This window comes from Panicum hallii, chromosome 1 (genome assembly GCF_002211085.1).
Source record: "Panicum hallii strain FIL2 chromosome 1, PHallii_v3.1, whole genome shotgun sequence".
Lineage (NCBI taxonomy): Eukaryota > Viridiplantae > Streptophyta > Magnoliopsida > Poales > Poaceae > Panicum > Panicum hallii.
This window is the reverse complement of record NC_038042.1, coordinates 1,807,645-1,829,906: the sequence shown is the minus strand read 5'-3', so window position 1 is coordinate 1,829,906 and position 22,262 is coordinate 1,807,645. Positions and strand designations below refer to the sequence as shown.

Genomic DNA, 22,262 nt, shown 5'->3' with positions numbered 1-22,262 from the left:
TTCTCTTGGTGTGCCTAGTTAAAGGGAAAAAAAATAGACACCATAGTCACTTGATTATATGCATACATGTACACCCCTATAATGGCAGACATAGTTCAGTGGAGCTAGTCCCTCTAATCATGTTCATCACGTACCCTTAACTGGAGCTTTCATCATTTGGACTGTACCCAACCGAAGGCCATAATAATAACGCAAATGGATCAACTAATAACCTTAGCTTTCATGGTTAAGAGATCAGCCTAGCATTAAAATCCCTAACTGACTGTTTTATGCTACTTCAAAAGCCATTTTGAGTACCACTTTCCTCAGGACTCATCACAACTCTTGGTTTAGGTAGACCCAAGATCCTACGATTTTCTGTCAGCTCACAGATCAGGATGATTTTATTTTTCGGTCCGCAGGAAATGCACGCAAGCCTTTGACTAATTACAGAATACAGAGAGAAAAAAACAAATCAGTTAGTAATTGGTCTTTACACTCACACAGTGCCTATCTAGTAAAGATATATAGGGTTGTAAAGTTGACAGTGCCTTTTTCACTGGAAAAAAAATACTTGACTGTGCAGGTCAAACCAGGCTTAGCGGGATGCCTTCTTTACTAGGCCGGTGGCTTTGTTGAGCAATGTAGGGGCCCAGACATGGAGGGATCCAAGGGAGGAAAAGGAGATCACTCAGCCCTAGTGGAGCCGTTACACTAGTATCCGAATTCTATATCGCCAACTTATCTGCCTAGTTCGTCAGATCAAACTGCGGTGCAGCCAGCAGTATCTGAACTTGAATATTTAAAAGGCTAGAACATTCGATTATATACCGGCCGGCCTACTGACATTAGGTTACATGAGAGTGTGTTGATCTTCTTCTTCTTCTTCTTCTTCTTGGGTGGTGACAAAAAGAAACATGTTCACCACAAGAGAACGATCAAGTTTTGGGTGATGCTTTATATATGATGACTCGTAGTAGCAATGAAAACTGTCATAAATTTTTTGCATTTCGTGAGCAGAGTACATGAGTAACCATCGACACTAATATTGTATTGTTGTCTTAGCCTGCCTGAAGTCTATAACGATCTCATTTATTGGGTATAAAGAAAATATTTTGCTCCTTTAACTTTTTTTTTGAGGTATCAGGAGGGGTCTGAGCCCCTACTGGTTAAATATATTGAAGAAAAAGAAGGGTTTTACAAAAGTTAAAAGAGAACAACAAAAAAAGAAAGATTACATGATAGCCTCTAGCCATTGTACAATTGCTGGAAAAAAAATTGGTTTAGCCCTATGGATAACCATGGCAAACTCCTTCTTGAAGACACCCTCTGCTCCATCAACAGAAAAAATCTCATTCTTCAAGATGAAGTTATTCCGAGATGTCCAGATGCTCCACGACATTAAGATAATTATTTCCATGAAAAAAGGCTGTGCCAATTGAAACCTTAAAGCTTCTAACGCTGCAAACGGTTCAAGATTCGAAGATACCTGTAGACCAATTGAACTTCAACAGGCCACTGCAAAGGGGCATGAGAGAAATAGATGCTCCACAGATGCTCCTTTAACTTCATTTTGGGAGTAGGAAGGCACAAAGAATTATTATGACATCAGTTGTTAAATGTTTTAGTGCACGTAAGAGTGGATAACTCTGTGTGAAATGCAGCACAAAGAGTGGCAACTTGCCAAAGTTCTTGTTTAGACTATTGAGTACTTTAGATTGGGATCCTCACTTAACAGTCCTTTTTTCTTCTCATAGCTCGAAGTTCGAGAAAGCAAACAGCTTTAGGAGAGCAACTACTGAGTATGAGTATATCAAACTCTAAAGTGATTCGCATGTTTCCGGGGATTCAACCAGATTTTTTTGTTAGGATTTCAAATTTTGGCGGGAGAGAGCTTGCCATTGACAATAACTAAATTATGGACATACTATACAGTTATATCGCACGCCACATACATTTTTCAAAAACATTTGCATTTTTTTGGGTAGAAAATGTCATCAGAAAATACCTGAGTGTATCTCTGTTATAATATTCGTAGAAACTTGCAGTGGCTAGTTCTAGTACTCTTAAAACTGCCTATTACTCTCTAAATCATGCATTGTGTTCTTCACCATTTTCCACTGAGCATCAGGAAAATACACTCCCTTATTCCCTCTAAATGGAAGTGGAAGAGAAGAGTTTCACAAAAAGATACCATTCCATCCAACAAAATTTCACACAAAAAAGATAGCAAATTTCAGAAGGAATGCCATTCCATCCAACAAAATTTCACAAAATTAAGACTCACATTAACATGTGCCACAAGAGAATTTGTACAGCTGCACTCACTCTATCACTCTCACTCACGCACCCACCAATGAGTCACCAGCAGATGCGTTGCATCACTCTTGCTGGAGCCCTCCGATCACTGCTTGAACTCAAGCATCACAATGACACGCGCGTGAGGCCGGCGCAGGTCGCTAATTCGCCTTGGCAGCTCGGCTGACAAAGACGGCCTCCAAATCCGCCGGCACGCGGAAGAACTCGTCGAGCACCTCCCCGCCGTCGCAGTTGCACCGGCGACCCGCGCCGCTCCTGATGATCGACACCGCCGTCCTGGGCTTCTTGGGCGCCGGCGGGCACGTCGTCGCCTCCGCCGGTATCCTCCACCCTTCCCCCCTCGGAGTCACGGGCTCTTCTTCCTCTCCGTCTTCCCCGCCGGCGTCACGCTCCTCCTCGCTGGCGTCGTGCCGCCGGCGGCTGGTCTTGACGGGCTTGAGCTGCTGCAGCGGCAGGGCGATCCCGCCGATCCCGGACAGACCCAGGACCCAGACCTTGGTGCCGTCTGCTTGGCTGTGGTCTTCCACTGCCACACGCGTGTCATGGCGGCGATGCTGATTATGCAGCAGCTTCTTCACCTCTTGGAACCCCATGTATACTGCTACTATGCAGCTGATGAGTGAGAAGGGTTGCTCCTGTGTAGCTGTGTTCTTGGTTTATGTTCTAAGCAGCCAGCTAGCTCAGAAGAATGCAACCAAGGCAAGAAGGGCAATGGAGTGTAGAGTGAGAGCTTTGAGGCTTTGAGCACTGAAGAAAGAGGGTACTACTGGAGGCTAAATAAGTGAGGCTTTAGGCTTTCCGTGCTGGCTTCTTTTATCAAAGCTTAAGGGGTTTACTCTATATATATAATGGAGGCATGCATGATGAAGCCAAGGAAGAAAGAGAGACTGACACACTAGCAAGTGCAAAGTGGCAATCCTTTTTTCTTTTGAGAGGGCAAGAGGCAATAATCATCAATAGTCCTTTCTCAGCCATTAGTGACAGACGGCCCATTATCCATGGGCTTCCAGTGCCAGGCCCATGGAGGAAACCAGGGACATGTTGCTAATAACACGGCCCAATGTAAATCTCACTAGCTGACAACACTAACTTTCCTTCTGGCTTTGGCTGTTTGGCACAGTCAGATCAGTAGCATTCGCACACTGTAGACTGTACCAGCTTCAACATGATGAGAAGAGATGTGACTGTGGTTGCTGACCGGCCTAGATGCATGAATGCGTGATGCATGACGACCACCGTCCTGTCCATGTCCATTTGTCCATCACGGAAGGAGAGGCTGCAATCAAAGTTTGTTAGTAAGCCCCTAGCTAGCTTAACTAGCAGGCGTGCACACTTAGCTCATGAACACTTCACTAACAAGTACACTGAAGTTGCTGAACCTGTTGCCATCTAGCTCTGGCATTTGATCTCATTCAACCTGTCAACCATGATGGTGACTGCTGCTTAAGATCTGATTCCTTCCTGACATTTCAAGCCAAAGCAACAATACCCCTTCCTTTGTTGCTGCGTCTGCTGGTGGTGGTGGTGTTGTTGTTGTGAGCTAGTGACATGGGAGCCAGCTCGATTCTGCTGCCCTGCATACGGCACAAGGTCACCATGGCATGGTACCTACCGTTTGGTTTTGGCAGCCGGCATTATCATATAGCTGCCATCTCTTAGTCTGACGCACCTAATTTGGTGTCAGACGGTGAGACGGAGGAAAATTAGGGAAGATCTTGTGTACCTGATTGGCGTGGTAGGGCCCAGATGACGTTATCGCCATGCGCAGGGACAGCTCAACCACGAGAGGCCAACCGTTCTTTCACGAGGAGAAGATCGTTTCTGCCTGATCTGTCTGTGCCTGCTAATCCAACATATGATCTATCATTCATTCTGTCAGAAAGAGAGGACTCCAGGACTATGAAAATGGAAATAAACAAACAAGTAGATAAGCAAACAGCGCATTCCAACTGCTTTTGTTTATTCCTCTGCAAATGTAGTCAAGTAGAAAAGACTATGTTCAGTCTTCAGTGTGCCCTCTGAATATCGTTGCATCTGCATGTGCTATGTTGTTAAGCAGGTAGTAAGCTCAAGCAGGCATGCCATTTCCAGGGACCCACACTGGAGAGTGTGGGCCCACTAGATCCACTCTGGAAACCAGCCTCTTTCATTTGCTTTGTGATTTCCATTTCATCATCCTGGTAAAAGGTGGCTGTTCCCTCGGCCAACTTGACCACTTGCCTGCAAGTGCACAAGCTTTTCATCAGAAAGCTTCCCTCTTTGCCCCCTTTCTCCACCCTAGAACCTAGATGCCTGTTTGGGGGACCCAGTTCTGAGCATGCATGCCTGATCTGCAGCCGAGATCAGCTAGCATGTCTGATGATCTGGCAAGCGGGGAAAAAAAATACTATCGTCTTCAAGACTTCAAGAACTGCTCACTGCTACAAACCAACTTGGCCTTTTCTGTGGTGATCATTACAAGTCCCAAGTCACGCAATGTACTCAAAAGAAAAGAAAGGAAGACGACCAAAGGGGTAAGATATAGTACTATAACCTTCTATAAATCAACAAGGCAGTCAAGGAACAAATACAGGTTTCTATTTTTTTCAAAAAGAAAAATAGCAAAATATGTAGCAAGTTTAAGAGCTGTTTTTTGGCGGGTAAAGTTTTTTTTTTAAAAAAAGCTGTAATATATGCAATTTGAGGTTTTGTGGATCTAGACGAGAACGCGGGACAAATTTACACGTCAATGAACTATTACTGGTAGCAGCATGCCGGTTTCTTTTCACTGCACTGGAGGGGTCAAAGATTAGCATCGCTGAGTGTGTCTATATATATAAAAAATAAAAAAGATTAGCATCGCCATCATCATCACGCTGCCAGCCTATCCATGCTGCTCGAGCTGGATGCTCACTCGCTCGGAAGCTAGCGTGAGCTACGAGTTAGACTCGTACACGGTACCGGCATTGGTGATTGCTCCACAGAGCAAGCACGTACTGACACCCTGCGAAAGTAATGGCAGATATTGTCAAGACTCGGATACCATTTGGAACACAGCAGATCATATGTATTTTAATTTGCAAGAATTTCACAAGAAAGCAAAGGAATCTTCGTAGAACCAGAAAAAAGTTCATAGACCAATATAATAAGCATTGGTGACGTTTACAAGAATTTTACAATATTTGAATTGATTCTCATAAAATTCCTGGCCATAAATAAAATTCCTTGGTTCCAAAGAGGCCGTATTCACCGTGGGTCCTGGAAGCCTCGATCTGAGGTGGCACACTGGATACAAAAAAGTCCCTTGCATCCACAAGGAGCTGGCAATGGAAGATGCTCTCAAATATATTAGCACTTTTTTATAAAAAGATATAGTAGAGTACTTTATGTGACGTGGCTTTTGTCTTGCACATCGTCCTCAAATATTCCGGGGCTGCCTCAAACTGCTTGAATTGACGTGCCCTATGCTGGATGACGTGGATCAATCGAGAAAACTGTTGGTGGTTATGACTTTGGCGGCATAAAAAGACAATACGGCTTTAGCATGGCCGGTGCCGGTGTTGGTGACTTGGTGTGGCCTGGTGTTCATTTCCAATCACCACCTCATATTCGCAGCTGCTGTTGCCTTCATCCAGCGAAAATTCGGAACCACTCCTCTGCTTTTCGAAGAGACAAGAGAGATCCATTATCTCTTTTTTTCTGATCCATCTATTCCCTTTTCTGCAATGCCAGATCATGTCATGTGTGAAAAATTCGGAGATTTTGGATATATTATCATATACAAAAATGGAAAATTTATTTTTTTGAAAAAACAAAATGAAACTGTATTGCCTGGTGTTCGTTTCCTATCACCACCTCATATTCGCAGCAGCTGTTGCCTTCATCCAGAGAAAATTCGGCACCACCCCTCTGCTTTTCGGAGAGAGAAGAGAGATCCATTATCTCTTTTTTCTGATCCGTCTTTTCCCTTTTCTGCAATGCCAGATCATGTCCTGTGTGAAAAATTCATAGATTTTGGATATATATCATATACAAAAATGGAAAAAATATTTTTTTTAAAAAAAACAAAATGGAAACTGTATGGTATGCACAATAAACGTCGTTTCCGTCTCTGGGTCATAGACTTCATGGTGACAAGGAAAACCAGAATTGCAGAACGATTGTGTATGGCATTGAAAAAAAAATACCTGTGTTGATTAACTCATTGACATATGCTTATTGGTCTGAACTCTGACAGGACCCTGATTGATGATTGTATTCCAAGGGGCAAAAGCAAACAGTTCCAGGAAACAAAAACATCAGCCTCTGAAGGGTTTTCCAAGCAGTGATAGAATCTACCTACGGTGCCGAATCAGACCTGATAGCGGCACTAGGGCGGCTGGAAGCTTTGCTGATAAGGATTTGCCGAGATGAGAAACATGTCATCCTCAATGGCGCCATGAGCTTCCTTCTTTCGGCGCAGCGATATGCTAGGATAATAGCACAAGCGCTTAGCATTACCTGCCACAGGTTTTCATAATTCGTAGCAGGTGATGAAGCGTACGTGGCGGAGAGGCTTCTTTTTCTGCTGGAAGAATTTGGACCGCGTTAGATGGATCCAGCGTGGCGCTTGGGGCTGGCCAACTTGGTATTTTCTTGTCCAGAGCGGTCGAACATGTGGAATTCTTTTGCTGCAGATCAGAGTCAGCAGCAGCCACTTGACTGAATTCAATATCCTGGGGCTCCTAATGCACCACTTTTCTCTGTCATTGTGCTTCAGTAATCTTCAGATATCAGTCACAGTTAGCAACCTCAGAACCATAATTCTGAATGCTGGAACGGGTTAAGAGCTATTGATCATAAGCTGCAACAATCACTTCATTTAAGATTCAGGACTGAAGGTGTACAAAGAATGACATATTACTAACATAATGTGCTGGCACATGAACTTGAAAGGAATCATTTTTTTTTTGAAAAAAATTTTGAAAGAACAGGACATAACACAGTAAGGACACCAAAGGCGAAGTTACTTTCATGCTGTTCTGCTTTCACTTGGTTTGATCTCAATAAACTTTCTATGGGTTGCAGAAACATCGACTTTAATCCATTGTTCCCTTGTGCTCCAAGTGCAATCGGAGGTAAGATGAACACAGCAATTAAATGAATAGTTGAGAGTGACTAAAACATACAAGGGAAGCCTAACCAGTAGGAGAAAATTTGCACCATAAAGAAAGTGTAAAACCAATCATTTTACCCAATACTCGAAGCCAAGCAACAAAATGAGCAGATAATAGTGTTTTCACACCAAAACCCAAACTTTTCTTTTGAGCTGCACTCAGGAAAGAAAAGAAAAGAAGCTAACGGTATGAAGGATCCAAGGATGATACTCCCTGATCAATTATCGATCCAATAATGTCACACAAAAAAGGTTCTGTGGGTCCATCAATGCAAGAACGCAGACACACTGGTCCAGCCACCACAACCATGTGCCTCACGTACCAGTTGGCATTTTGGCACCTAATGCTGACTCTCCATGTTCATTGATCTGCGGTTTCAGGGATAACTTCTCCTGCTTAATCAAGATTACACTCAAGCAAGTGCTAACTCCCTGTCAAGAGCACTGTCAGTCTGTCACTGCTTCCTAACCGCTCCTCAGCAATAGAAAACATATTGACAGGGGGGCCAAGGAAAGGTTGGTATAAAGACCACCAGCTTTTCGAGCGCCCACAAGCCTTTTTCAGGGAGAAGCCACTCCATCTTTCTTTTTTTCCTTTTCCTTTTCCTTTCTTCTTCTTCTTCTTCTCCTCCTCATTCTGATCTGGAGCAATGGCGACCGAAGACGAAGCACGAGAAGCAGCAGATGGGATGGTAAGAAATGGCTCCTCTTGGCCTCTGCATCACTTTCCTTGCTTCTGTTTTCCTGCACGTACACATACTTTGTGTAGTTGTAGAGCTATGTAAAGAGCTTCATTGTCGCAGCTGTATATCAGCTATGTGATGAGGAGCATACTTCTATCAATTCAGTAGAACTCGGTCAGTTTGCAAAGAAACCGCTATGGTACCTTATTTCTCGTTCCACAGTTGCTAGTGTTAATCTCAGTTCAGTGTCATGAAGGATTCCTCTTCTTCTTCATGTAGTAAACCGTGTAGAAATGGCACTGCACTCATTTAGTCATTTCTTTCAGTTGATAAAAAAAGATCTTCAAAAGCAAAGAAGTTTCCTTAAAGAATAGAAGAAGTGAATGCCAATAAGAAGAATCATCATGTTCTCCTTGTTTATAAAAAACTTGGTTAAGATGTTTACCTTTTCAAATTTTGTTCATGTTCTTGATTTGATTAAGAAAAAGGTACATGTGCAATAGGTTAGTATTGTAGTATATGGTTAAAGGATCAATGGATCAAGAAAAATAACTCGGTGGAGAAGTAAATATAAGTTACAGTTTCATAGGCTATTACCCGTGGTAAGTATCACTGTGATATGCTCTTCTCTTCTCTTTTGATCACTTATATAGTAGTAAATATAATGCAAATACCTTTCTATCAACCTGGTATTGCTCTCCTGAACTGGATTGATGGCATGTGAATTCGCTCAATATTGATGAAATAATGTTAATCAGTGGATTATATAACATTTTATTTTTTGAAGAAATATTCACATTTTCTGCTCCTACAGTTCAACATATCCAGATGGGAAAATATTAACAATGAGGATAGATAAGTTTAACAGTTCGGTCAATTGTTGTGATGTGAATGATAGAATGACGAGGTTAGGTTAGCATGCATAAGCAAAAACACTAATTTACACTGAGCGTTAACCACCAACCGACCAGTGTGTTGATAAAAGATAGAGAGGCATGAAGTGAGAAAAAGTCTACTTAAAGCATGCCAAAACATATGATCGCAGCACTAACCAACTTAATAGAAACATTCAGTATTTCTGACTCCTCAATGTAATAATTAACCAAGGTTCTTGGAGAGGAACAACTCATTCAGTTGGGATGCCCATGTGCAATATTGCCGTGGCAGAGTACTATTTGACAAGTAGTCAGGTTGGTTCTTGACCACTTGTTGCAGTACTAGAACCATGAAATGGAAACTCATGCGTGCACTAACCTACATGTGCCATTTACTAGCAAAACAGTTGGCCAACGAGAAATGGCAACTGTCATGCAGCACAGTGTGCTCGCACTTTTGCAGTGCTGCAGTACACTCGTGGCTGGATGTCCTTTTGAGTAAATTATGGCTGCAACTGAAAAAGTTAATCGATAGTGAATACAAGTTATGTATGTTAACATTTCCTTTTCTCTTCCTACTTTTGCTTCATGACTATTATGAAAAATATAAAACCTAAAATACACTAACATTCATTATCTATGTTAGCCTAAAAATCTACTAATATAATGACTATCCGATGTTGCATGAAATGCACTACTTAAATGTTGGATTTGTCAATACCTTGCTCAGGAAGTCCAAGTGGAAGCTGTGGATTTAGGATCAGCCCATTTTCATGCACACCCAGAAGTCAAGCTTTCGACAATCATGGGGATCAAGAACGTGGGAGAAATCATCAATTCCACTGAAGGAACGTTGAAGATTCCAGAGGATCAAGTTTTAGTAGAAGCACCCTCTGAAGTCGCACTTCCTCCAGAACATAACCTAAATGGCAAAGCATCTTCTCTGAATGGTCATGTGGACATAGAAGAGAAGATTTCAAATGCGCAGCCGCATGAAAACAATCATGAAGAAGCAGAACTAGATGGGACAAGTGCCCATCAGAGCAATGGAATCAGTAAAGAAGAGATGACTGATGGTTTAAGCCATATAGAAAGCACAACAGAAGATAGAAGCCTTCTGAAGCATGAGAAAGATGAAGAACCTAGGTATGAGCAGCAAGATTCAGGTGTTACAGTGGCTGATGACTTGGTGCAGGAAGACACATTGAAAACTGACAGTTCTATTGAGCAAACAGATGATGATCAACATGATCAGAATCAGGAACCAGAAAAGACAAACGAGGACACACAACCATCAAGCATTGCAAACAATGCTGATATTGAGGAAGCTGAGGCATCTACTGGTCTCCAAACTCTTGTGGAGCCACATCTGGATGATTCTGGTTCTGTTCCAGGAACTATTGATGAAAAGATGGAAACAGAGGAACCAGCTAATGCAGACGGTGTTATTCATCCTGACCACAAAGAGAGCTTTCCAGAAGATACATCTATTGCAGGACCCACAGAAGAGGTGGTCAAAGTAGATCAACAGAGTCAGCAAGCTGATGTGATGGATGCAGATGCAGTCCAGGAAGAGATGCTTAAATGTGAGGAAACCCATGTGCAGGAAGAGGTGCCTAAATCAGATGCTCATGAGCCAACGACCAATACTCAAGAAATGCTGAATAAAGAGTCTGCTGAAGAAATTGGTGACCCAATGAATGAAAAAAATGAAGAAACTGACCCAACGAAGAAAGAAAATGAAGAAACTGTGCACCAGAGCAACATGGAAGCTCCAAAGGAGACAAAGCCAGAGCTTGAAACTACAACGAGGGTGCCACCAGCGAATGTTCAAGTGCAGAACCATGAACCATCAGAAGAAATAGAAGATGCTGAACCAGTTGATACTGAAGCAGAGATGCAACAAAGCAGTGTTGCTTTTGAGGATGCAATTCCAGAAGATCAATGTAATTTAGGTGTTGCAATGGACAACAGCACAGTGCCAGAGGACACAGTGAAAGCTGTTGAGCAAACAGATGATGGTCAGCAAGACCAGGATCTAGAACCAGAAAAGGCAACCGAGGATACACAACCTGCAAGCATGGAAAACACTCCTGGTGTTGAGGTTGCAGCTGAAGCACCTTCTGGAGTCCAAACTCCAGTGGAGCCCAATCTGGACAACTCTGATGCTGTTCCAGACTCTATAGATGGAATCACAGAAACTGATGGACCAACTAAAGCAGATGGTGTCCTTCATCCTGACCACAAAGAGAGCTTTCCAGAAGATGCACCTATTGCAGAACCTACAGAAGAGGTGGTCAAAGTAGAAGATCAACAGAGCCAGCAAGCTGACGCAATGGATGCAGATGTGGTGCAGGAAGAGGTGCCTAGATCTGAACACGCTGAGGAGCCAGCAACTGATGCTCATGAAGTGCTGAATGAAGAATTTACTGAAGAAACTGATGGCCCGCTGAATGAAAAGACTGAAGAAACAGCACACCAAAGCAATATGGCAGCTCCTGAGGAGATAACACCAGAAAATGACACAACAGCAGGGGAGCCACCTGTAAATATTCAAGTGCAGAACCAGGAATCAGTAGAAGAAATAGAAGATGCTGAAGCAGAGATGCAACAAAGCAGTGTTGCTTTTGAGGATGCAATTCCAGAAGATCAATGTAATTTAGGTGTTGCAATGGACAACAGCACAGTGCCAGAGGACACAGTGAAAGCTGTTGAGCAAACAGATGATGGTCAGCAAGACCAGGATCTAGAACCAGAAAAGGCAACCGAGGTTGCAGCTGAAGCACCTTCTGGAGTCCAAACTCCAGTGGAGCCCAATCTGGACAACTCTGATGCTGTTCCAGACTCTATAGATGGAATCACAGAAACTGATGAACCAGCTAAAGCAGATGGTGTCCTTCATCCTGACCACAAAGAGAGCTTTCCAGAAGATGCACCTATTGCAGAACCTACAGAAGAGGTGGTCAAAGTAGAAGATCAACAGAGCCAGCAAGCTGACGCAATGGATGCAGATGTGGTGCAGGAAGAGGTGCCTAGATCTGAACACGCTGAGGAGCCAGCAACTGATGCTCATGAAGTGCTGAATGAAGAATTTACTGAAGAAACTGATGGCCCGCTGAATGAAAAGACTGAAGAAACAGCACACCAAAGCAATATGGCAGCTCCTGAGGAGATAACACCAGAAAATGACACAACAGCAGGGGAGCCACCTGTAAATATTCAAGTGCAGAACCAGGAATCAGTAGAAGAAATAGAAGATGCTGAAGCAGAGATGCAACAAAGCAGTGTTGCTTTTGAGGATGCAATTCCAGAAGATCAATGTAATTTAGGTGTTGCAATGGACAACAGCACAGTGCCAGAGGACACAGTGAAAGCTGTTGAGCAAACAGATGATGGTCAGCAAGACCAGGATCTAGAACCAGAAAAGGCAACCGAGGTTGCAGCTGAAGCACCTTCTGGAGTCCAAACTCCAGTGGAGCCCAATCTGGACAACTCTGATGCTGTTCCAGATTCTATAGATGGAATCACAGAAACTGATGAACCAGCTAAAGCAGATGGTGTCCTTCATCCTGACCACAAAGAGAGCTTTCCAGAAGATGCACCTATTGCAGAACCTACAGAAGAGGTGGTCAAAGTAGAAGAAAAACAGAGCCAGCAAGCTGATGCAATGGATGCAGATGTGGTGAAGGAACAGGTGCCTAAATCTGAACACGCTGATGAGCCAGCAACTGATGCTCATGAAGTGCTGAATGAAGAATCTACTGAAGAAACTGATGGCTCGCTGAATGAAAAGACTGAAGAAACAGCATATCAAAGCAACATGGCAGCTCCTGAGGAGATAACACCAGAAAATGACACAACAGCAGGGGAGCCACCTGTAAATATTCAAGTGCAGAACCAGGAATCAGTAGAAGAAATAGAAGATGCTGAAGCAGTTGATACTGAAGCAGAAATGCAACAAAGCAGTGTTGCTTTTGAGGAGGCAATTCCAGAAGATCAATGTAATTTAGGCACTACGATGGATGGTAACACAGTGCAGGAAGGCATGCTGGAAGATATTAAGCAAACAGAAAATGATCAGCAAGACCAGGATCTAGGACCAGAAAAAGCGACCGAGAACACACAACCCTCAAGCATTCCTGATGTTGAGGTTGTAGCTGAAGCACGTTCTGGAGTCCAAACTCCTGCAGGGATCAATCTGGACAACTCTGATGCCATTCCAGATACTACAGATGGAAACACAGAAACCAATGAATCAGCTAAAGCAGAAGGTGCTACGGCAACAAGTGAACTAAAAGTGACTGAAACAGAAGAAGAACCGAAGGACAGTGAAGCCACTGAAGCTCAAGAAATTACGGAACACGGCCATGTTACTCCTTCTAAGGAACTTTCAGCAGAAGATGTTTTGATAGCAGATGAGCCACATAATGATGATATCCAGTCTACCCTTGGACAAGATTTGGTTGAAGTTAAGGAAACTGTTTTTACTTCAGAGGAGGCAACTGTGAAAGATAGTGTAACAGTAGAAGAGCCAACATGTGATAGTCAAGAAGTAGATAATGCAGAATCAACACAAGAAACTAAGGGAAACACAGCTAAGAATATTGCTGAAGTCTCTGATGTGGTGATTGTTGATGAGGCACAGACTGAGGATATTGCTGAAACACATATGCGGGAGGTAGAACCAGAAGAAACAAAGGACACAGAACCTGTTGAACCAGAGGAAGCTTCTGATCAGAGGAATGCTGTTTTATTCAATGATTTAACTCAAGAAGATACACCGGAAAGTGAGATGCAGCAGACGGGGTCAGCAACAGAAACCACTGAAACTGAAGCAGCTCCCCAGGAAAGCAGTGACTGTGTTTCAGAGGAGCCTTCTCCAGAAGAACATAAGATAGAAAGTGAAACAGATTGCGACACTCAGGAAGTAAGCATCACAGAATCTTTAGAAATAAGTGGTGACAAAGACATCATAACTGAAGGAATCTCTGGCCAAAGCAGCATGATTTCTGCTGGGGAGTTGGCTCAAGAAAACGATGTCCCTGAAAGCGAGCCAACTGCTGATATTCAGCCTGTGCAAGAACCGGAACCAGAAGACATAAAGAATACCGAACGTGTGGAAGTGAAGGAAACATCCCATGAAATGAAAACTACTATCTCTCAGACGCCAGCTGAAGAAGATAATCCAGAAACAATCGATCTGCATGAATCAGAAAGAGGACTGAGCAACACTGAAGCCACAGAAGCAGAAACCCCCGACCAAAGCGACGCTTCTCAATCAGAGGAGCAAGCACCAGAAGAAATAGCAAGTGAGCCACAAGTACTGGAACCAGAAACAGTCGAAGAAATGAGTGACACTGAAGCCATTGAGCCTCCAAATGTTTCCCAGGATAACCTAATCTCTACCTCCGGGGAGTCTGTCCCAGAAGAAATTGCAACAGAAGATAACACAACCACTAAACCAGATGTTGATCATCAACAACTCCAGGATCAAGAATCAACCGATATCAAGGAAACTGAAGCTGATAAACCTGAAGGAATTGCCTCATCTTGCACTCTTTCTACTTCTGAGCAGTCCACTTCAGAAGACAATGCAACAACAATAGAACCAAGGTTTGACACTCAAGAAGAGAATTCAGAGCCAGCAGAAGTCACTGAGGGCACTGAAAATGTGAAAAACAGCACTGCTCTTGCTGAGGCAGCAGCTCCAGAAGAACATGTAGAAAAAGATGCAACTGCCGATACGTCACCAGTGCAGGAGCCAGAGCTAGAAGAGACCAAGGATGCTGAACCGGCTGGAACAGAGGATATTATGACACCAAGGGACTTGCCTGCAGAAAACAAGAACATGGAAACCATGGGGACTGAAGCAGTCCCTCATGAGAGTCATGTTGAAAGTGTAAAGGAACTCACTGAAGATGATGCTGAGCCTGTTCTGGAGCTAGAATCAGATGAAGACACGAAGTGCACTGACACAATGGAATATCCAGGAGAGCCCAATGGTTCTACTTCTGATGAGCCTACTCCAACAGAAGAAAATACAACAGTAACAGAGCCAGATTTTGACACACAGCAAGTGCAGAATATGACATCTCAAGAAATCAAGAACGGTGAAGATGCCAAAACAGATGAATTCTCAGATCTCAGTAGCTTTCCTACTCCTGAAGGGGCAGATCAAGAAAGTAATTTACCAAGGACTGAATCACCTACAGATGTCCAACAAGTGCAAGAACTGGGTTCAACAGAAGAAACCAGAGATATTGGATCTGTGGGAATTGAAGATCACCAACAAGTTTCTACCTTTGAGCCAGTAGATGGTGAGCCCAATGTTGATGATCAGCAGCTGCACGCAGGAGTCAAAGAAAAAGAAGCAATGGAAACTGAAGAAGTTGTCTGGCAAAATAATTTTGCCAGTCATGTTGATGCAACTGAAGAAGGGAGTGAGCGGAGAAGTGACCCAGATTCTTATGTCCAACCAGCACAGCAGGTGGAATTATCCAGAGACAGTGAGATCAGTCAGCTTGTAAAGGCAGAAGAAACCTCTGGTCAAGTCAATGCTGTCACCATTGAAGAAATACCTACAGAAGACAGTGTTGTGAGTGAAATTGAACCACCTGTTGATATTAAACAAGAGCATGAACAAGAACCGGTGGAAGAAATCAAGGGCATTGATGCCAATGAAGCTAAAGAAGAATTTATTACAAGCCAAGTTGATGCATTAGAAAAACCAGCTTCAGAAGGTAATATAGCATCAATAGAGCCAACTTCCAATATTGAGCAAGAGAATGAATTGGAAGCAACAAAAGAAATTGACGGCATTGAAGCTATCAATGATGGAGAGCAAGCAGAGAATGCTACTTTGGAGTACCCATCTCCAACAGATAATGAAACAACACCGGAAGGGCATCCTGCAGAGTTGAATGAAGAAACTATTGGGAATGAAACTGATAATGTAATGTTGGTTCCTGGACTCAAAGATGAAATACAAACGTCATTGGAACTAAAGGTATCTGTATTTTATACATTAACTCCCCTTAGGTGTAGGAAGTGCTTAACTTGCTTAGGACTTCAATTTACTTGGAAACATGAGATTTGGTTTTTCATGAAGCATCACACAAGGTTTTCTTATATAAATATATGCATTGAATTGAAATACCATGATAAACCTAACATCACCACAGCATTTTAAACAATAAGAGGCACATAAAAAGATGTACCCCACAATTTCGTAAGTACGTAAATACTATCAGATCATACATTGATTACAAGTTTTATCTTACATGAAGGCACCTGCCAAAAATAGATCAACTGTTAACCAGTTGCTGTCAGACTGTTTAGTTAAAGCAACACAAAATGTTTGAGAATCAGCATGCTCTATGCCAAAAACTGTGAGCTAAGAAGTAAATTGTAAAGTGATTGAATAGCAAAAGTATACCTATCAGTAGCCACACTGAAGAAACACTGTGCCAAAAACCAAACTTAAAATATATGAACAGAACTAAGTATTGCAGTCTGAATATTACACTACTAGTTTGAATTTGGACATACCATGCAAGACAACTCACAAGTGTATATTTTATTCAGGATGGTGCATGTGACTTGGGTGAAACTGTTTTAACAACTCAGGGAAGTGAGAATGTGACTGATGAAGATGCTGTTCAAAGTTCTGGTGATGATATACTAGACACTTCAAACAATATTGATCAATTCAAAGAAGAGCAAAAGGATGGATGTGAACATAATTCAAGCAAAATGTCAGGTGCGCAGAATGAAGAGAACATAATTCATGTTCAAGATAGAGACATCAGTGTGGAACTTCTCACAAAAAGAGGCACTGATGAAGAAGCGTCACAAGCTTTATTTGAAAGTGATACCACAGAAGATGGTGAGAAAATTAGTGATCTTAACAGGCAACCTGATGATGTAGCACTTCAACTGCAAACATGTGAGGCAGATGCTTTATCCATTGGGAGACAAGATGAGGTTGCGCAAAAGGTTGACTTGGATCAAGAACAGAACGAAGATGAGCACATTCAAAGTCAGAAGGAAGAACTCCAGGCAGATGAACAGAAACATGATGACAAGGCGGGTGATTTCACCACAGAACCACTTGTGGAGCCCGAGGGTATAAAAAATGGCAACACAGACAGAACAGAAAACACTGATGCATGTGAGGTAAATATCTCTCTAGGACTCATTGGATGTGTTACCCTTGCAGGATTTAATTAAAAACTCATAAAGAGTAAATTCCTAATCAATGCAATCTTGCAGGCTGAAGAAACAGAGGCAATCATTACTGAAATTCTCAAGCATGAAGAAGCCCCACATGTATACGAGGAATCCACCCCAAGCAGTATGGATATGAAGGTTGACTGCATTAAGGGAACAGAAGAAGATGCTGATGCTAAACATGATAACAAAGATGAGGAGGAGAATGCAGAGAAGGATGATATAGTAGCGAAAAATTCTACTGACAAACAGGATGAAACAACTGCTGAAATTACAAATGAAGAGGTCAGTTTAGAGTTTCCATCTATGAAGTGTGAGAAATTAGATCTATATTCCTTTTTTTAATCATATTGGAGTTGGATTCCCAAAGCTCAAATTGACTTTCCAGATTAGAAATGTAGACAAAAGATAATGAAAGTTTGATAAAAAATGAGTCAGAACCTTCCTTATTATTGGTCCATCGGCCATCGCGTCACCATCTTGAGAAAACAGCCAGAGACTACTCTTAGTGCATCAAGTTATATAATGTGGGTTTGCTACCAAATAGAAGTAAAACTACCTGAGGACTAAATATGTAAGAATGGCATATACAGAGACCAAAGAACAATGTAGTGGTCATTTGGCTAAAGCTTCTCATTACCCATACTAAAAACACTGCTACGTTTTACTCATTTTGCAGCTTGGACCTGGTTTGGCATCCTCTGCTCAAGAAGCATCTGACCTGGCTCCTTCAAACGATGATATACTAGAGAATGTAAGATCTAATGGACTGAATATTTCCCCTAAAAAAATTGATTGGACAATGCCAATGATGTTTTGAAAGCAATATATGGTAGCTGTTTTAAGCTCCAAAGGTGCAAATAATAGTGGTATACATGTAAAAAAAATGACAAGAAAACAAAGAGTGGGGTTTAGTTTTGCAGTCCATCGAAAAAAAAATATTCTCTCCAACTTCAGTGGGTGTTCATCACTACACAACTTTTTGTAGCTTCCAATGGTCAGATGGCTCTTAAATTAGGTCATTATGCATCTGCAACAGTTCCAGAAACATCCATAGAAATAATTTTCCGTTTAAATGACATCATAATAATCTGAGGAGCTATTATTTTTTGTTGTGCAGGACCCTGCAGCTGTTACTCAGAATTTTGAATCAGGAGAGCATAGAGAGGATAAAGAATGCACAGGCAAGGTTAATGATGATGTCCACACTAGTCGAGCAGCAGAAAAAGAGATTGCAGATGAAATACATGACAATAAAGAAATTCGAAATGAAGACAATGCTATCCATCATGACGAGTCACAGACAAAACCTGAAGAGGATGTGGCGCCAAAACCTGAAGACAACGCTAAAATTGATGATACAACAACAACTCTAGGCGGAGAAATAATCGATGGTAATGCAAGTATAAAGCCCAGAGAAATTGAAGAGATAGGAGAAAACAAGGGACTTGAATCCACTTCCAATCCTTTTGTAGAATCATCCATACAGAACAATGTTGAGCATGACTTGCATCACAAGGTCAGTACTTATACCCTTAACACGTACTGCTCTTATACGCCTCGAAATTCATTTTTCTTGTCAAATCTTCTCTTAGTAAAATTATATGTCGTTTTTCTTCCCGCAATCAGGTTGAAGATGAAAAGCTTTCAATGGCAGAGCAAAATGATGTAGATATTGAAGCCATGCAAGAAAAAGCTGATGAATCTGCCTCAGATATAAATCAAATGAAGCAATGTCAGGAAGGAATTAATACAGATGATGTTCAGCAACTTGAAATAGAAGAAAATTCATTTGATAAGATTGATGAAACTATTTCACATGAGAAAACAGAGACAAGAACCACTGAAGTAACAATTAATGACAATATCATTGATAAGGTCAGTAAGTGAGAGGTGTCAATGAATATAATATTGGAGTTTACATTCAGCATTACTAAGCTAATTTTCCATTTCTCATGTAGGCTAGAGGAGGTGATGGTGGACCATCTGATGAAAGTCTCAAAACCTTTAATGACACTGGAAGGGATCTTGATGTTTCATCTGTAATTACAGCATCAAAGGAAGAAAGCATGAATGAGAACATGGAAGACCATAAGCTTGTTCTTCCTGCACATACTGCACAGGATGAAAACACCCCTGAACAGGTGCTCTGGTTAGAGAACGCAGAAAGAGAGATGCCTTCATCAGAGAAGCTCCTTCCCACTGAACCAGAAGACAAGCAAATTCCCAATGAAAGCAATGAAGAGGAGTTACAGGATGAGAATCAAATTCCCAATGAAAAGAATGAAGAGGACATGCAAGACACAGAAGTTGGAGATGCTCAGAAAGATGTTGAACAAGATTTACCTGTTTCTCATTTTCTGATGAATCTAATATTGGGAAAAAAGAATGCTGATGCAGATGAAAATTCAGAATCTGAGGCTGAAAGGAAGGAAGGAGAAACCACAGAAGGTGACAAGTGCGTGGTCATTTCTAAACAAGAAGAAAACATGGGGTCACTTTCCACAGAAAATAAGGTGGATGATGATCTCACCTTTGAACAAGAAAAACATGATGTCAAATGCTCCGAAGAAACACAGGAAATGGTCAAAGGACAGATTGACAATCTTAAGCTGGACACTGAAATATCAACACAGACTGATGACGAGTTCAATAAGAACACTCGTGATTTGGAGATACCAGCATACCAAGGTACTACCCAAGACAAAATTTCTGGTGAACTGTTATCAGAAGAAGCAGCTAGCGTTTCTACAAAAATGGAAACTAGAGATATTGAGATTTTTAACCTTGAGCTCGATGACAAAGGAGTTGATACTGTCTGTCAGGAAAACACAGAGGTGTCAGAAAAAATTGAAAATGAAAGCTTGAATAGCAACATAAATGATTTAACAAATATAGAGGCTTCTGAAAAGGATACTCTAGGGGAAGGACAAACAGGACTCTTGCATGACTCTTTACCTGAAGATAAAAGTGCTAATGCAGTGGCCGAGCAAACACCCTTGTTGACAGAATCAGGTATGATTGATGCAAAAGATTTTTCATGTGATGCTGAGGCTGTCCAGAACCTTGCCTGTGAAAAAGAAGATGAGACCACTGAATCTTCCACCATGGAGGCCACAAGTACTTCTCATATTCAACTGGAGTGTGAAGAAGTAGAGAAGAAAGAAGAGGAGCAGCATGCAAGCATAGACACAGACAAAGTTTCTGAAGAAGCTGTAGAAACTTCAAATGACAGTCCTCAGAAAAGCACAAGGTCTGAAGTAACACCTGATGAGCAGGCACCTCAAATAACGGAACCAGTTACCGACACTGAGAAGATTTTGGCTCATGAAAAGGAAATTTATGAAGGCTCAACATGCATGGATGAGAAAGAAAACTCTAACTTCTCAATTAAAGGAGTAGAAAACTTTCAAACAGCATTTGAAATTCAGGCTGACAGTCCAAACATGCAGATCAACCAAGATAAGAAAGATGAAATTGCTGACAACGAAACTGCAATGGGGCCAGAAAAACTAGGGGAATCTGAATTTCAGGAGCACCAGGAAACTGGTACTGAGCAAAAGTCTCCTAAAGCAAGTGATGAAGGAGACCAGCAATTTTTGGTCGAAAAAGAGACCATGAACAAAGAACAGATGGTGCCCGGAACAGTTGAAAGCCATGAGCAAACAGTGAGCGTAAAATCCAATGAAGAGCAAGAACTGGTTGTCTCAAAGGTCCAGGAATGTGATTTCAATGTGGTTTCACCCAGAGAAGCTTCTGAGGCTGAAGAAAACTTTGTGGACGTAACCAAGACAGAATTCAACACAGATGAAGACCAAAGTCCAAAGGCTGATGCAGAAGAGAAGGCTTATAACGAGAAGATAAAGAACATAGAGGGAACTAAGAATTTCACTGATGAAGCAGAAGTGAAAACTGAAGCACCAAGAGCAACACAGAAGGCACATAAAAAACTCAGCCTATTGTCTGGCGTTGGTTCAAAGGTAAAGGCCGTAAAGCAGCAACTAGCAAAGGTGAAGAAAGCCATTGTACGTAAGCCTGGGAACACAAAACCAGACTCACCAAAGTCATAGAGCTCCATTCACCTTAGAACATCTATACTATTGTAATGTTTGTACTTTGTGAGCTATTTATTTGAGTGGTAGAATGTTCGCTATGGGACAGGAGAAGCTCCTCTTCACACCCATTGCGTTGAAACTCCTGTGATGCTAAAGACATTTGTAAATATGCCATAGTGTGTAAATCTTTGAGGTAGAATCAAGGACATGGACCTGGTGGATTGCTTGTATTCTTTATTGATATGCACATGCATTTTGTGGTCATGATGCGGCATACTCTTCATTTCCCTCAAAAAAAAAATACATGGCCTGTCACTCTGTGTCTTACTCCTGTTTCGACCCTCTTCGGAAGTAAAATGCGGTATCGCAACTCCAATCAGATCATGCTAGTGGAAACTAGAACTAAGCAAGCAAGAAATGACAATTGAGTATTACATCTAGCAGTACTATAAGCCGGTCAAAATGTGGAGAAACACTATGAAAGCATGATATCAGGCTCCTCAAAGCAGACCAAGCAGCATCGGCTCATGTTGTTCAACGGATCCCCAAATGTTGATGGTCGAAATTCAATCCATGGAGTGGGGAGATGAGATACAGATACCTTGATGCGAAGACCGAGCACGGGGCGGCTTTCTATGTCGCTGCATCCGCACAGCGTTGCGGACGAAACCACCCGTCGCGCACTCTGCAGCATCCAGGGCCGCCTCGCCGTGCGCGTGCTTAACGCTACGCTCCGTCCCCCGCTCGAGATGAGACGGCGGCGGACCGGGCATGGGCCCGCGGCGGAGGTGGACGAGCGTCGAGCGAAGGCGGCGGGACACGCCGCGCGCGAGGCGGCGATTTCGAGTTTCTCGTCGGCACGGCTTCCCCGCCCGCCGCCGACACCACCCGCACGGCCGTCCCCTTCCGCTCCCCTCTCGAGCTTGGCGGCGGCAGGAATGGCGGATGACGGAGACGATGCATTGAATGCGCGCGAAGAAGACCGAAT

The 22,262-nt window shown here is 42.4% G+C and overlaps 2 protein-coding genes and 1 long non-coding RNA gene across 9 annotated transcripts; 1 reads left to right on the top strand and 2 right to left on the bottom strand.

Annotated features, from left to right (window-relative positions):
- Positions 1-2,245: 2,245 nt before the first annotated feature.
- On the bottom strand, positions 2,246-4,125 carry LOC112875073. The gene is made up of 3 exons (XM_025938770.1): positions 4,022-4,125; positions 3,678-3,872; positions 2,246-3,574 (listed from the first exon to the last, which is right to left on the bottom strand). The coding sequence occupies exon 3, from the start codon at positions 2,889-2,891 to the stop codon at positions 2,439-2,441; it is 453 nt and encodes a 150-aa protein (XP_025794555.1). The 5' UTR covers positions 2,892-3,574; positions 3,678-3,872; positions 4,022-4,125; the 3' UTR covers positions 2,246-2,438.
- Positions 4,126-5,511: 1,386 nt separating this feature from the next.
- LOC112892952 lies at positions 5,512-9,849 on the bottom strand. 2 transcript variants are annotated; one of them, XR_003228725.1, is made up of 6 exons: positions 9,712-9,849; positions 8,319-8,414; positions 6,635-8,176; positions 6,465-6,518; positions 6,133-6,249; positions 5,512-5,997 (listed from the first exon to the last, which is right to left on the bottom strand). It is a non-coding gene; the product is annotated as an uncharacterized LOC112892952 (long non-coding RNA). The 2 variants fall into 2 exon arrangements; XR_003228723.1 differs by having other exon boundaries at positions 6,465-8,176.
- LOC112892907 (titin-like) lies at positions 7,995-21,538 on the top strand. Of its 6 annotated transcripts, none has more exons than XM_025960046.1 (9): positions 7,995-8,124; positions 9,721-10,887; positions 11,596-15,996; positions 16,575-17,165; positions 17,262-17,504; positions 17,899-17,973; positions 18,340-18,738; positions 18,849-19,097; positions 19,181-21,538. In XM_025960046.1, the coding sequence occupies exons 1-9, from the start codon at positions 8,083-8,085 to the stop codon at positions 21,287-21,289; spliced, it is 9,276 nt and encodes a 3,091-aa protein (XP_025815831.1). In that variant the 5' UTR covers positions 7,995-8,082; the 3' UTR covers positions 21,290-21,538. The 6 variants fall into 6 exon arrangements, with proteins under 6 accessions (XP_025815831.1, XP_025815798.1, XP_025815821.1 ...); XM_025960013.1 differs by having other exon boundaries at positions 9,721-11,052; positions 11,095-15,996; XM_025960036.1 differs by having other exon boundaries at positions 9,721-11,094; positions 11,761-15,996.
- Positions 21,539-22,262: the final 724 nt, after the last annotated feature.

Bases quoted from the DNA above. Each gene is read 5' to 3' on its own strand.
- LOC112892907 (XM_025960005.1), top strand. From the start codon at position 8,083: ATGGCGACCGAAGACGAAGCACGAGAAGCAGCAGATGGGATG. The intron at 15,997-16,574 runs GTATCTGTATTT...TATTTTATTCAG, and splicing joins AAACGTCATTGGAACTAAAG to GATGGTGCATGTGACTTGGG. The intron at 17,505-17,898 runs GTCAGTTTAGAG...CTCATTTTGCAG, and splicing joins CTGAAATTACAAATGAAGAG to CTTGGACCTGGTTTGGCATC.
- LOC112875073 (XM_025938770.1), bottom strand. From the start codon at position 2,891: ATGGGGTTCCAAGAGGTGAAGAAGCTGCTGCATAATCAGCATCGCCGC.